Source organism: Pseudorca crassidens, chromosome 9, assembly GCF_039906515.1.
Source record: "Pseudorca crassidens isolate mPseCra1 chromosome 9, mPseCra1.hap1, whole genome shotgun sequence".
In the NCBI taxonomy this organism is placed as follows: Eukaryota; Metazoa; Chordata; class Mammalia; order Artiodactyla; family Delphinidae; genus Pseudorca; species Pseudorca crassidens.
This window is the reverse complement of record NC_090304.1, coordinates 104,539,036-104,553,545: the sequence shown is the minus strand read 5'-3', so window position 1 is coordinate 104,553,545 and position 14,510 is coordinate 104,539,036. Positions and strand designations below refer to the sequence as shown.

Here is a 14,510-nt window from a genome sequence, read left to right as displayed (position 1 = left end):
CTCTCAGGATCAGAAAAGAGGTGTTTCCCAATTATCCTGCCACAGGAGAACATTGCTGGGGGCTGGAAGCTGACAGTCCACAGCAGGGCACAGGGGCCACTGGAAGAGGTGGGCGGCCTTACCTCTGCAGCGGAGCTCAGGAGCTGCCCTGGGGGCGGGCGTTATGTAGGATGACGGCACATCTGTGTTTGTTTGGGAGACTCTGTTGGACCCAGAGGCCCTGCCTCCTCTGATTACCTGTGGCCTTGAGCAAACGAACTAACCTTGCTGAACCTCAGTTATCTCTTTGGTAGCAAGGGGTTCCCAAGAGCTTCTCTGCAGTGTTTTGAGAAATCAGTGCCGTCTTCCGGGCAAGGGCCTAACCCATCGCTGGGCACGTAGTAGGTGCACAGTAAATGGTGTTTGCGCAGAGGTGTGTTCAGGGCATATTCTTAGACAACAACAGGCAACTTTTGGTGTGGGGGGATTAGTTTTAGTTTCTGGCAACTTCCGTACAAAAACTTCGAGTTTCTGTGACTCTCAGCTCGCGGGAGACACAGGGCTGAGGCATGCTGGAAGGTAGGCGTGGGACCAGCATGTTGCAGAAGGTGCCGGCTGTTACCAATCACAAGCAGGAGGGCTCCCGCAGACGGACAAGGGCTCCTTCCCCTCCGCAAGGCCAGCTGCTCCGGCCAGGGCCTCAAGCAGCATGAGGAAATGATGGAAAGTGGGCTGACTGCACAGCAAGGGTGGCACCTGGAGGGGAGAGTCACGGGCAAAACCCATTCACCCTGGCCCAGGACCAGGGGCCTTTGGGCAAGGCTGTGGAGACCTAGCAGGTGTCAGACTGATGGCGAGAGGATGACTAGGGGGGACTTACCTTCTTCTGAGCTCCTGGGGGCTTCTCCCTTACAGGGAACGGCTCCAGATAGGAAGGACATGGAAGCTGAGGCAGGAAGTTAGCTCCCAAGGCTTTTAGGGTCTGACCCATGAGAACATTCTTTGGGATTTAGGAGATGCTGAGGCCTGTGGGAAGCCCCCCCTTACGGCCTGGCTCACCTCTCTGTGGCCCATCAGAGGCGATGGGTGATCTCAGAGCCGTGCAGCTAAGGGCTGGGACCCACAGGTGGCTTGTGGGCCGATGCAATGTTTTTAAAGTGATCTCCACTGAGGCTCTGACCTTTGTCAGACTTTACATTGAGTGAGTCCATGTTTATACAAGAACTTCCAGAAAATGATTTGGAGAATGTTTCAAAACTTTAGTTAGATCAATTGGTCATCAAGAAAGGCTTGCCTTGGGATAAAAAGGGCAGTCGTCTTGCGTTTGAATTTTCTTGAGACAGAGCAGCTAATGTGTACACTGGGCTTACTACCTGCTTCATCCCAGCAGAGTGAGCTCTGGCCCATCAGAGGACTTTGGAATAGGACTGTGCTCTTCTCTTCCTCTTCTGTGGCCTCCACAGCGTCTGTAGTTGGCTGACGGACGTGCTGTGGCCCAGGTTCCTGGAGGCTACTGCCGAGCTAGGGAACAGGAGAGTGGCTATGTGGCCACCTGGGGATGCTAAGGAGGCAGGTGTGAAACAGGCCCAGGACCCAGTCCAGCTGCAAGGCTAGCTTCTCCCGTGGTTGCCCCACCGAGGGCTCTAAGCCTGCAGGCACTGATCGGTTTTGACAAAAGCAGCATTTAGATCTGCTGGGGGTGGGAGGGGCGAGGAAACAGTCCTGAAGTGCAAGCCTTGGACCTGGCGGGCCTGAGCTGAGGACCGGCCCTCAGGTCTGGCAGTTCCAGCTGTAGCTCCTCCAGCCCCAGGGCATCCGGTCTTGGTAACAGGCTCCCTGCCTTAGATTCCTGACTGTGAGCAGTGCCCCACTGGGGTGCGCCAGCCTGCCTGTTCCCTTTCCCCCAGAGGGCAGCATTCCAGCTCATTCCCCGTTCCCTCCAAGCCCTGCTTCACCGCAGAAGGATGCCAGGAGCCAGGAGCCAGCACCACGCCTCTGTCGGGTGCCCACTGCTCACTGATTTCCGGTGCCCACCTGTCCAGGTCCAGCCCCCGGGCCCAAGCACCAGGGTGCCCCTCCCCCCAAGTGTGGATGCCTGCTTCTCTTCTCTGCAGCCCCAGGACCTGGAAAACCCAGCCCCAGGGGAACTGGGCCTGAGGTCCAAACCCAGTCCCCTTGGTTCTGCCGTAGCTTCCTGCTCTCAGTCCTAGGGAAGCCATTCGTGTCTGGGGCAGGAAGATGCTTCCATTTTCAAAGGCCAGCTGAGAGCTGTGCAGTGGTGGTGAGGCCTCCCTAGTTCTGTGGCCAGAACATCTGACAGCTCTCTCCAGGTCTAGGTCAGCTAATGAGAAACTTGTCGGCCTCCACCCATGCCAGACGTGCCCCATCGCTTGACAGCTGCACCGTCTGTCCATCCTCTTCCTGCGCCTCTAGACTGGAAAGGAAAAACCTCTGCCATTGTCTTTTTTTTTTTTTTTTTTAGCTGTGCCACACGGCTTGTGGGATCTCAGTTCCCTGACCAGGGACTGAACCCGGGCCCTTGGCACTGAAAGTGTCAAGTCCTAACCAATGGACTGCCAGGGAAGTCCCATGCCATTGTCCACTCAACTCTCCCTTACCGTTGACCCCCTCCCTGATTCTCCGTGTCTGCAAGGTGAGGGTGACGCCACCCCCCTCCCCTGGCCATCATCTCTGCTCTCCAGGCCCAACCGCCGTGTTAGACTCCTGCCTACCGGAGGGAGGCCCAGGGCCCAGGCCTAGGCACCAGCTGAGGGTGGCCAGCCTGGGTTCAAAGGGGACGCCGCCTCTGCGGGCACCTCTCCCATTGCTTCACGTCCATACATCGCCTGGTAACAGAGATTGAAGTCAGCAATCTCAGCGAGAATTGCTGCTGCTGCTGATTGTAAAATTCGAGTTGCCCGCGTTTCTCTGTGTTTCTTTCCTCCCCCTCCCTGTTTCACACCGACTGGCTCTTCCTGTCCTCTGACCTCAGCCTTCTCCCTGGATCGCACCGTGGGATTTCTGAGATTGTGAGTTAAACCACAGTGAAGCTCAGAAGTACTTTGAGATTCTTGGGCCGACAGTCCCAGCAAAGATCCAGCTGCTGGGGTTCTCTCTTTGGTGGGAGGTGCAGGCACGGTGTGGCTGGGAAGGCCAGGAAGTGACCGACGATGACGCTGCACGTGTCCGAGGTGCTCTGCAGCCCAGGGCCCCGACTAAATGTCACCCAGAGGAAAGCAGTGATCTGTAGGCTACGTTAGACACACAGAACACAGCAGGGGAAAACACACACTTCACAGGTAATGCAGGGATCGTCCACAAGGGCCTTGCACTCTGTAGCTCACTAAGGGGTCACTGGTCACAGATTTGCAAGGAAGTGCTGCAAGACTTGGATCAACCTTAACCCCGAAGTCTCTGAGCTCCCCCGAGGACCCGGGTTTTGAGCTTCCGGGCAGGCAGAATCTCCCCGCCCTGAATCCACAAGCCCCAGGGTGATCAGAACGAGGGGACGGGGGTGACAGCCCTCTCTAGGTGTCATCCCTGGAGGGGTTCTGCCAGTGGGTGTGTGAAACCCAAAGAGAAAGGTGATCCGGGCCAGTTGGCAGAGAGAGGGGTGTGAGGACAGAGGCCACCTGTGTGTTTCACTGTGGGGCAACCCCTCCTGGCCTGGCCCTTAGCCAGTGTGACAGAGGCCAGGGGAGAAGAAGCAGCACTGCCACGGGGACCCAGGCAAGAGCTGGGAGGTGCCAGGACTGGGTTACTGCTCCTCCCCACAGAGCCTAACGGCTCCTGGCTGACCCCCAGCACACTCAGCTGGCTCACCCCTCCACCCCCAGCCTTGCAGCATCTGTGCTCATGAGGAGCTAGTGAGGGGAGGTCGCGGGGAGAGTACCGTCCTCACACTGAGCCCCTGGTCTCCCGGGACCCACTCGGACCCTCAGGCTCTTCCTCTCCATCCTGCTCAGCCTCTGCGTCCAGCTCTGCTCCAGCACAGCCTGCTGGCAGTGGGGGACTGGGGAGGAACTGCAGGAGCCGGCCTTCCCGCTTCATTTCTGCCAGCTCCTTGGCACAGCAGCTGGGCGTGTTTGTTTCATAGGTGTCGTGGAAGGTGTTGTAGTCCACCTCATAGAAGCCCTTTTCCAGGGTGAGGACTGGAGTGAATCGGTGGCCCCAGAGCACCTCCGTATCCATGTAGGAGCTCCGTGCTTGGCAAGTCATGCCTGGGTGAACAGAAGGCACGTGTGTTAGGAGTGGCCACAGCTATCCATCCCATCACCCACCAATCAGTCATCCATCCATCCGTCCATCTCTCCACCCTATCATCCATCCATCCCTCCATCCATCCATCCCTCCACCCTATCATCCATCCATCCCTCCATCCATCCATCCCTCCACCCTATCATCCATCCATCCCTCCATCCATCCATCCATCATCCCTCCATCCCTCCATCCATCCATCCCTCCACCCTATCATCCATCCATCCCTCCATCCCTCCACCCTATCATCCATCCATCCCTCCATCCATCCATCCCTCCACCCTATCATCCATCCATCCCTCCATCCCTCCATCCATCCATCCCTCCACCCTATCATCCATCCATCCCTCCATCCATCCATCCATCCATCATCCACCCATCCCTCCATCCATCCAATCATTCATCAGGCACTTGTTGAACGTCTGCTTTGTGCTAAGCATGATGCAGATAGAACGCTGAATAAGACACGGTCCTTGCCCTGAAGGAGCTCGAGGGGTGATGGAGGCAGAAAATTAGAAATGAACAATGCAAGATTTTGGAGTTGGTTCCTAGAGATTGGAGTGGATAATTCAGAAATGGACGTGGTTCCTGAAACTGAGTTAAGTTCTAGAAGAGTGAGACAAGAAAAGAGGCAGGAAAAGGGTTTGAACAAAGATAAATTCAGCATGGCTGAACCCAGAGAAACTGACAGGCACTTAGAACACCCAGGGGTTGTTTTGGGTGGATACACATGGGCAGAAGCCTACATGTGCGTACACACACACACACAAGCTCACAGCATGGCTCCTTGATTGGAGCAGGCTCCGATGTCTCCATTCCCTGTCCGCTCAGCCCTGGCATGCCTGTGTTATTTTTAGGTGCTGTTTCTCTCCAGAGAGGGCAGCTTTGTTTATGGATGAGGACGCCTTTGAGCTCAGGGTCATGGGGAAGCAGCTCTCTGATATTTAATCTTTCGGCCAAGGAAGGTCCTAGCTTGTGCTCTTCAGAGACTGAAGGAGACACCTACTCCAGCCCCCCAATTTGGACGTTCTCTGGCAGGAGTCTCATACACACCAGACCCAGCGCAGAGGCTGCTCCCCACTCGGTGCTCTGGTGCTGGGCAACTCCAGTGTACCCCACAAGCTGCGGCTCACAGCCTGTTCTCTGCTCTCAGGGTGCTGCCTGCACCAGGCCTCTCCCCTCTGTCCTTGGACAAGCCCCCCAGCTCAGCAGAGGTGCAGAGATCCAAGCTGGGCACTGACCAGCCTAGACACAGGCCAGGTGTCTCTGGGGCCTCAGGGAAAACAGCAGGACAGGACCTCCATGGAAGCTTTGGGCCAACCCTCTTGGGGTCTTTCTGCCCTTCTTCTGTCCCATCGCTTGGGAAGGGGCTGCCCCATGGCTGGAAACCTACTTGTGTATCTGGCATCCATGTTCCAATGCACTTGGAAAGGACAGAAACCCCTCTGGGTGGCAGGCACTGTGCTTCCCACATGCTACTCCATTTCATCACTTAACCCCCAGTGAGCCTGTGAAGTTTATTAGCCTCTTCTTGCTGACAAGTTGAGCAATCTGCCCAGACTCACAGGCAGGCTGCACAGAGCTGTGCTGGTCAGACCTCGGCCTGAATCACAGCCCATCCTTGGCTCCCTAGGCGTGGCAACCAAGCTCTTAGAGATGCTGAGATCAGAGCCAGTGTGGGTGGGTGGTCTCCTTCTCTTGTCTCCCCGCAGACCCAGGGTCACCCAGGACATGCGGTCAGAGGAGGTCAGCCAGACGGGGCAGGCCAACCTCAGGACCTGACTTTGAGGCATTGTGAGGGAGAGGCCAGCAGGTGGCAGTGAGGGCGGGGCTGGGGCATGAGGGGCCGTGCTTAGGCACCGCTTTCCTGTTTGTCCCCGCGTCTCTGACCTGACCCCTCCTTTGTGGCCTCCAAGTGGAGCTCTTTTCCCAGAATCTCAGCCCACGTTCTGATCCGAGCCCGGCACCAAGGTCAGGGTGACCCGCGAGCCCCTGGCCCTGTGGGAGGAGGCTCCCTGCATCCCAGTTGTCCTGGCCCCAAGGGCTCCCTCAGCTGCCACCATATGCCACGTGGCGAGGCTCGGCCCCCGGCAGATGGCCGAGCAGCCCCGTCCGTCCAGGCCTCTGGAGCCAGTTCGCACCCCAGCCGGTTCCACTGGCTCCGATCAGGAGGGTCTGTGGCTGCCCGGTCCGAGTCTCCCACCCAGCACCCAGCTTCTCAGGAGGCCAGGAGGGCTTGTTGGGCCACCTTTGTGCCAGGCCCCCAGCGTTCTGGGGGAGAGTGTGGAGTGGCAGACAAGCTGTAGTCACAGACCTGAGCATGAGCCCTTCCTGTCTGCAGAGAGCTCCCACCACATCTTTAACAGGAGCTTACAGCCAGCCCTCCAGTGCTGTTGCCGGAGTAGGAAACTATGCATATCCCGAGCCCGGGGGAGATTTCTGCAAGTCATCCTTAGGGTCAGACCCCTTCGTGAGCGGAGAGAAGGGGGCAGGAGAAGGGGAGGAAGCAGAGGTGGGTGCAAGGTTAACGGGGGCTCCCTGGCCCAGGGAATACAGCGGGGACACGGGGTCCCCCAGGCCTTGGGCTCACCGAGCCCCACACGGAGCTCGGCCTTGGGAAGCGCTTGGCTGCCCGTGAGTCAGTCGCTGGGCAGGGAGGGGCTGGCCGGACACATGTGCACGCGATGCACTGTTTTCTGCACACCTCGTGTTCGTGGAGCCCTTTCCACAGGGAAGATGAGGGGCGGCCTGCTCCACGGGCGCCCACAGGGGCCCATAGGTGTCTCTCCCAAAAGAGGATTCTGTGACTTTGGGAACCTTGGGTTTGGGAAATGCCGCACCCTGTCCTCTCCCCAGGAGGTGATTCACACGTAAAAAGACAATGCCAAGTCCTACAGTAAGAAGCCGGTTCACCTTTGTTTAACCGGGAGTTTCCCAAAGTTATTTGCTCACAGAAGTCTCTTTGGGTGACACCACCTCCACGATAGCAGTTAGGTGTAGCCTGTTGGAAACCAGTGCTGGGTTTGGGTCACCTGGCTTTGACCTGCATCCTGGCTCCATGACTTAGGAGCCCTTGCTCCTGGGTAAATAATTTGCCTGTGTCTCTGTTTCCATATCTACAACTGAAGGAAAACTATCTCACTCACTGAGCTACTGCGAGTTTAGAGTCTAGAATGGGCCCAGACGTTGGGCGGGCTCTGTACACCTTAGCTGCTCTCATCCCTCCATCTTGAGGAACGGTACCCCCCAGATCACCATGCAGGGGTCGGGCGGTTCAGCTGCCGTCTGGAGACTCCACCTTCTGGAGTCCTGGCAGTGGCCTGAGGGGAGGGGCCGAGGAGGAGAAAGCGGCTCACCTGTTGCCTCCACCATCCCTTCCAGGATGACCACGATTTCAAACTCCTCCTGATTCAACTGGGCCCGCGACATCTCCCAGAAAGGGCTCTTCTCGTTGATCTCGTGAGAGATGATGAGCGGGGACACCAGGAAGAGGCGGTCGTCCCCCGTGTCGAAGCCCACGTTGATGTCGGTCTGGTTCAGCGGGATGAACTCCCCCTCCTTGGTCTGCCGGGACTTGATGAGCTTGGCGCGGATGGAGGCCTCCACGATGTGCGAGTTGCGAAGGTCGCCCACCCTGAACATGAGGCAGAGCTTCTCGTCCCGCAGGGAGATGACGGCGTTGCTGGAGAACATGAGGGTCTCGGCTCTCTTCTTGGGCTGGCTGATCTTGACGAACATGCACCCCACCATGAAGGCGTTGACGATGGAGCCGAGGATGGCCTGGACCAGAAGGAGGATGATGCCCTCCGGACACTTCTCCGTGATCACCCGGAAGCCGTACCCGATGGTGGTCTCGGTCTCTATGGAGAACAGGAAGGCAGACACGAAGCCACTGAGGTTTTCGACACAGGGGATCCACTCCCGGTCCCCGATGTGATCCAGGTCGCCCCGGATGTAAGCAATGAGCCACCAGATGAACCCGAAGAACAGCCAGGTGACGGTGTAGACCATGGTGAAGACGAGCAGGTTGAAGCGCCACTTGAGGTCCACCAGGGTGGTGAAGAGGTCGCTCAGGTAGCGGTAGGTCTCCTGGACGTTGCCGTGGTGGACGTTGCACTTGCCACTCTTCTCCATGTAGCGCTGCCGGGGCTTCTTGCCCTCCGCCAGCAGGCGCGTGCGGTCTGTGGCAATGGGGATATAATCGCGGGCCTGCTTGGGAACCTTCTTAGGGTCCCTGGGAGTGACCCCAATCTCCATATCCTGGTTCATGGCATTCCTAGAATCGCCAGCCATAGCTGGGGTATGCTGAATTAAAGAAGACATCATCAGAAGGCCAATAGGCACAAGAAAAGATGCTCTACATCAGTTAATTATTAGAGAAATGCAAATCAAACTATGAGGTACCACCTCACAGCAGTCAGAACGGCCATCATTAAAAAGTCTACGAATAACAAATGCTGGAGAGGGTGTGGAGGAAAGGGAACCCTCCTACACTGTTGGTGGGAATGTAAGTTGGTGCAGCCACTGTGGAGAACAGTGTGGAGGTTCCTCAAAAAACTAAAACTAGAGCTACCAGATGACCCAGCAATCCCACTCCTGGGCATATATCTGCAGAAAACTCTAATTCGAAAAGATACATGTACCCCCAATGTTCATTGCAGCACTATTTACAATAGCCAGGACATGGAAGCAACCTAAATGTCTGTCAACAAATGAATGAATAAAGAAGATGTGGTCTATATATACAATGGAATACTACTCAACCATCAAAAAGAATGAAATAATGTCATTTGCAGCAACATGGTTGGACCTAGAGATTATCATACTAAGGGGAGTAAGTCAGAAAGAGAAAGACAAATACCATATGGTATCACTTGTATGTGGAATCTAAAATACAATACAAATGAACATATCTACCAAACAAAAACAGACTCAAAATATAGAGAACAGATTTGTGGTTGCCAACGGGGAGCAGGGGTTGGGGGGAGGGAAGGAATGGGAGTTTGGGGTTAGTAGATGCACACTATCATATGCAGAATGGATAAAGAACAAGGTGCTACTGTACAGCACAGGGAACTATCTTCAATATCCTATGATAAACCATAATGGAAAAGAATATGAAAAAGAATATATATATATGTATAACTGAGTCACTTTGATGTACAGAAGAAATTAACACAACATTGTAAATCAACTATATGTCAATAAAAAAAAATCATCAGTGAGGTGGACCATTCTGATTCAGAAACCCTGAACTTCAAGGTCACTCTGCCTTTGTGCCCTCAAAGGCCTCTCCTCTAGTGTACAATGGACCAATAGATGTGGACCAGCAGCAGCCTGGGAGATGCTCAAGACAGGGACCATGTTTTCTTATATTATTCACTTATATCCCTGGTGCCTAGTACAGGTTCTAGCATATAATGGAAGCTCAATAGTTGTTTGTTGAATGAATAAACGAACACATTCCAGGTGCAAACTCCACATTTAGTGTCTGAAGGGTTTAAAGAAATCTGGGAGCAATTTAAAAAATAGTAATTGCAACACTTTATTAAATGGCTACTGTATTCCATGCCTGATACATGGACAGTCACTTGTTATCGCCACAACAACCGGTGGGAGTGAGAGATTGTAATCTCCGTTATAGAAACACTGCACTGTTTGCTCAGGCATCAGGCTTATTTCCAACAGTCTCTCTTCCTCCTTTAGAATGTAAGGCCCCCACCCCCCGTCTCAATTTGGGGTCTGTTTTGTTCCCTGATACATCCCAAGTACCCACAGCAGAGCCTGGCACAAACTATGTACTCAAAAATTACTATTGAATAAATGGATGAATAAATAAGAAATGAGTCCCAAAGAGGATAAGTGACATTCAGGTGGAAGAGCTGATATCTGGGTTCTCGCTGGTCAGGCCCAAAGTCTATGCTGTTTCCTTTATCCCTCCCTGTCTTCTGTCTTTTTATCTGAGATCTTAGCAGCAGACAGAAAGGAAAAGGCAACACGTGTCTGATTCACCTTGCGGTCACTCCTACGGTCTGAGCCGAAGGTCTGTGGCCGTTTGAACGCTTACGAACATGAAAAATTGCTGTGTGGACCCACCATTGAAAATTCTGGTACAGTAATTCCCTGCCCTCTAAGAAATTGAGATGGGCGGGATGTTAATGCCCCAAGGTTTTCAAAAGGGCTATAAGATATTTCTGGAGTATATGCTGCACTTTAAACATCCAGGATCCTGTAGTACTCAGTCTACTGTTTTTCTGATATTGTGCCCACAGTCATTTAAAATGCTCCCACGACCCTGAAGAGGCTGGGCAGGACCGTGAGATTGCAACAGCAATAGCTTCAGTATCTGCCCAGGCACCTCGCTAAGACACTAATATCATATGGGCTCATTTAATCCTCACAACAGAGCTCTTACACCAGTACTGTTATCATCACTCCATTTTCAGACGAGGAAAATGAAGCTCAGGTGGTAAGTGGCTGACTTAGGTTTGGGATCTAGGTCTGTCTGACTCCAGCCCAGGGGGTTCACAGCCCCCAACACCCAGTGGCCTGCAGACCTTGAGGTTCCAAGGAGCAGACTGAGACTGGTGAGCTGCTCCTTCCAGAAGGTTCTAGGAGCTTCTGATCCTGGGGATACTATCATTCAGCCCTTCTTCATCTTTATAAGCAAGTTCTTGACTTCACAGTTATGCCCCTGCCCAGGAAACTGTGTCCCTGATAGCACCACCTAGAGGAATGTTCTATAAACCACGAGCCAACTGCCTGATTGACTGAGTGAGGGAGATCTCACCCATCACAGAGAGGCAGACCTTTCCTCTGCTGCCTGAGTGGCTGCAGCAATTCCAGGGTAACCTTTAAAATATCATATTGAAGGGTCGTAGGAAGTGCTGCTCGTCTCAGACGTCCACTGGCCATTCCCCATTCTGCAGAGGCCACCTGCTCCTTGTCTCCCTCGCACGGTAGCTGCAAAGGTAACTGGAGCTAGGAGGGCATACTTGCTGCTGCTTTGCAGAATCCCAAGCACGATTTTGCTCCGCCCCTTAGCCAGGAGACCGTGTACTGAACACTCGACCAGAGAGTGCCCAGAAATGGGGAGAAAGGCTGCCGATCCTGAGGCTCTGGGTGCTCCTGGGGACCTCAGCTGCTGGAACGCAGATGGGGGTCCGTGAGGAGTGCTGCCCGTGACTGGCAAGAATGAGCCACCGGCTAGGGCGCCTGGAAAACACAGCAGCTGCCCTCAGCTCTTTCAGGAAAGGAGCTTTCTGATTTTCTGCTCCGCTCCCTTCTTTACTTCTCAGCATACTTTCATACGTGCTTGCAGGAGAAGGCATTGTTCTGTGATGGAAACAGAAAAAGCCTTTCTGGGACACCTCAGCCCAGATCTGAAAACGTTTTGTGTCCAGCAGACAGGAAAAGAGGTTGGCTTCTGATCTGATATTGGCACCCGTTCTCCACGTGAGCTCGAATCCTCTGCGGGAGTTCTTACTCATTCAACCCAGGGTGAGATCTGGATTCTAGCTCAGCTTCCAACACACCTGCTCTGTGATCCAAAGTAAAAGTCTTAACTTTCTTTGCTTCGGTCTGATCTGCTACAAACCTCGGATAACATTCTCCACCCCTCCAGTCCTGGAGGCCATTACGGGGACCCAGGGAAAGAATGTATGAAAATAAACGTAAGTATAAGTATAAATGTGAATAGTTACAAACTCTCCTTGAATTGAAATTTAATGCAATTTCCCAATAACACCATTTTAAAGAAGACAGAGGCCGGGAGCCTCTAAGGCAAGTATTTAAATCTGCAGTGTGCAATCTGCAGGGCAGGTATCAGGCAGGGTCCCTTGACTACCTGGATTCCTTCTAAGCATAAGCAAATTGCCCACCCTAGAAACCTTGGTTTCCAGTGCTGTGGCCCAACAAGTCAAAGGGTTTTCACAGACAATGAAGATTCTTTCATCAGGTTTCCAAGATCCATTCTATTAATTTATGCATTCACTGAGCAAACGCTAATTGACGAACTATTAATAGTTCAACTCGCGTGCTAAGAGCTGGTGAGAAAGCAGTACGATGAACGCAGACCCAGGCCTTGTATAGTTTGTATTCTAGCATTGCCGCTTTGAACCCAGGGGTCTGTGGAGACAGAGGCAGGGAGAAAGTGTTGGCCTGGCCGTGGCCAGCTGCGTGTGGGCACGGCTCTCTGCAGAGCCAGGAAGAGGGCCTGACTTGAGCAAATCCCATTCAGTCTCAGCAAGCCCACATCTTCATCTTCATCTTTCATTCTCTCCCGCCTCCCTGAATGGAAAGCTGTGCTGAGACACGATGAAAGCTCTTGGGAAAGACAGAGCTTCAAGTCCAGCAAAGTGCTTGAATCTCTTTGATATAAAAACACAAGTGGAGAAAGAATCAAAAGAGGCACAGTCAGAGGCAGTTGTATTTTAGATAATGCATGAGTGAACCTGACACCCATTTAAATGCACCTCTGCATTAAGAATTCCCAGAACTCCTCTCACGTCCCCAGTGAAGAAAACTCTGTGTCATGGGGGTATTTTAGAAAGTCATGGATGCAGCAGTTTGATAGAAACTGAACTTGGGGGCCAGCAGGGCTTCCTGAAGACAGCACTGGCCTGGGAGTCTTGTCTCAGACTCAGTTCCCCTACTGTGAAATGGGCATAGCAGGCGCCCTTAGCAATTTCCTCCTTTCTCTCTTAGATACACTGGATCAAAGTCTGAGTTCCCTGAGATTTGGGATTTGGTGTGAGATTGGAGGAAGAGTTATGGAGGGAATATACCCAGTTCTCAGACTGAGATACTTGTCTACTGTTCTATATGAGTCTATACGGCTGTACTGCTTGTTAAATATGAAAAGACTCCAAACTGGTTGATGAATAAGTTGCTCCAATGTCCTCAAAGACCCTCAGGGTGAGCAGGAAGTATAAAAGGTCTTACCAGTAGAGTATGTACTTGGAACAGAGAGGGCACATGAGAGTAGGAAGAATTCTTTTGTTTTTTTAAATCTTACCTACATCTTTTATTTATTTATTTATTTATTTATTTATTTATTTATTTATTTATTTGGCTGCATTGGGTCTTAGTTACAGTACGCATGCTCTTCGTTGTGGCGCTTGGGCTTCTCTCTAGTTGCCGTGTGTGGGCTCTAGAGTGAGTGGACTTAGTTGCCCAGTGGCAGGTGGAATCTTAGTTCCCCGACCAGGGATCGAACCTGTGTCCCCTGCATTGGAGGGCGAATTCTTAACCACTGGACCACCAGGGAAGTCCCGAGAGTAGGAAGAATTCTGAGAGGCCCCCATGATTCCTGCCCCCATACACTCCCTGTACATCCCCGGATGTGGGGATGGGGTTCTCACTCCCATGTCTGGGTTTTGTGCTAGCCCAGTTGACTCTAAGCAAGGCAGATCGTTTGGGGGTGAGCCAGACCTAGTCAGAGAAGCCCTTAAAAAGACTGGGCTTTTCCTGAAGCAGGACACTGGAGGCATGAGAGGAATTTGACGAGACAGGTGTTTCCTTTGCTGGCTTTCAAGACAGAGGAGCATTGCCGCGAGGAATGTGGGTGGCCCTCGGGAGCCAAGAGCAGCCCCTCATTGACAGCCAGCAGGGGAACGAGGACCTCAGTCTTACAGCCACAAAGAACGAGATTCTGCCACTAACACAGGAGCCGGAGGAGGGCCTGAGCACCAGATGCCATGCAGCTGCTGACACCTGGGTTTTGGCCTCGTGAGACTCTGGGTGGAGAACGTGATCATGTGGCGTCTGGACTTCTGACCTTCAGAACCGTGAGCCGACCAATGGCGTTTTAAACCAGTACGTCTGTGGTCAGATGTGACGGCAGAAATAAACAACTAAAACACGACAGAAGAGGAAACCAGGTGATGACGAGTTAGGCACCAGATTGCCCAGCTTCCTACTTTACCTTGAGTGGAGGGACTTCCGGGGAAGTGACTTCTCTGTAAGCCTCAGTTACTTTATCTGTAAAATGGGGACAATAATAGTGCCGCAAAGAGGGTTGCTGCGATGATGAAATGAAAGGTGTGTGCACAGTGCGTGGCTGATGGGAGCTCTTCTAAGTGGTAGCTCTGTTATCCTCTGTCTAGGGGTGGGAGTGGGAGTTGGGGGGGGCAGGAGAGCTTCAAGCATTAAGGACGAGGAAGGAGGACCACCAGGGCCCTGTGCCTGCTGCACCAGCATCATGCTGCCATGTGGCTTCATATCATTCACTCCTGCGAGGAGGGCATCGTCTTCATCTTACAAAGGCGGGAGCT

The 14,510-nt window shown here is 53.1% G+C and overlaps 1 protein-coding gene across 1 annotated transcript; it reads right to left on the bottom strand.

The window, feature by feature from the left end:
- Positions 1–3,876: 3,876 nt before the first annotated feature.
- Positions 3,877–8,529, bottom strand: KCNJ5 (potassium inwardly rectifying channel subfamily J member 5). The gene is made up of 2 exons (XM_067747697.1): positions 7,593–8,529; positions 3,877–4,199 (listed from the first exon to the last, which is right to left on the bottom strand). Exons 1-2 carry the CDS (start codon positions 8,527–8,529, stop codon positions 3,877–3,879), a joined length of 1,260 nt encoding a protein of 419 aa, XP_067603798.1.
- Positions 8,530–14,510: the final 5,981 nt, after the last annotated feature.

Bases quoted from the DNA above. Each gene is read 5' to 3' on its own strand.
- KCNJ5 (XM_067747697.1), bottom strand. From the start codon at position 8,529: ATGGCTGGCGATTCTAGGAATGCCATGAACCAGGATATGGAGATTGGG. The intron at 4,200-7,592 runs GTGAGCCGCTTT...CTGTTCACCCAG, and splicing joins AGGGATGGTGGAGGCAACAG to GCATGACTTGCCAAGCACGG.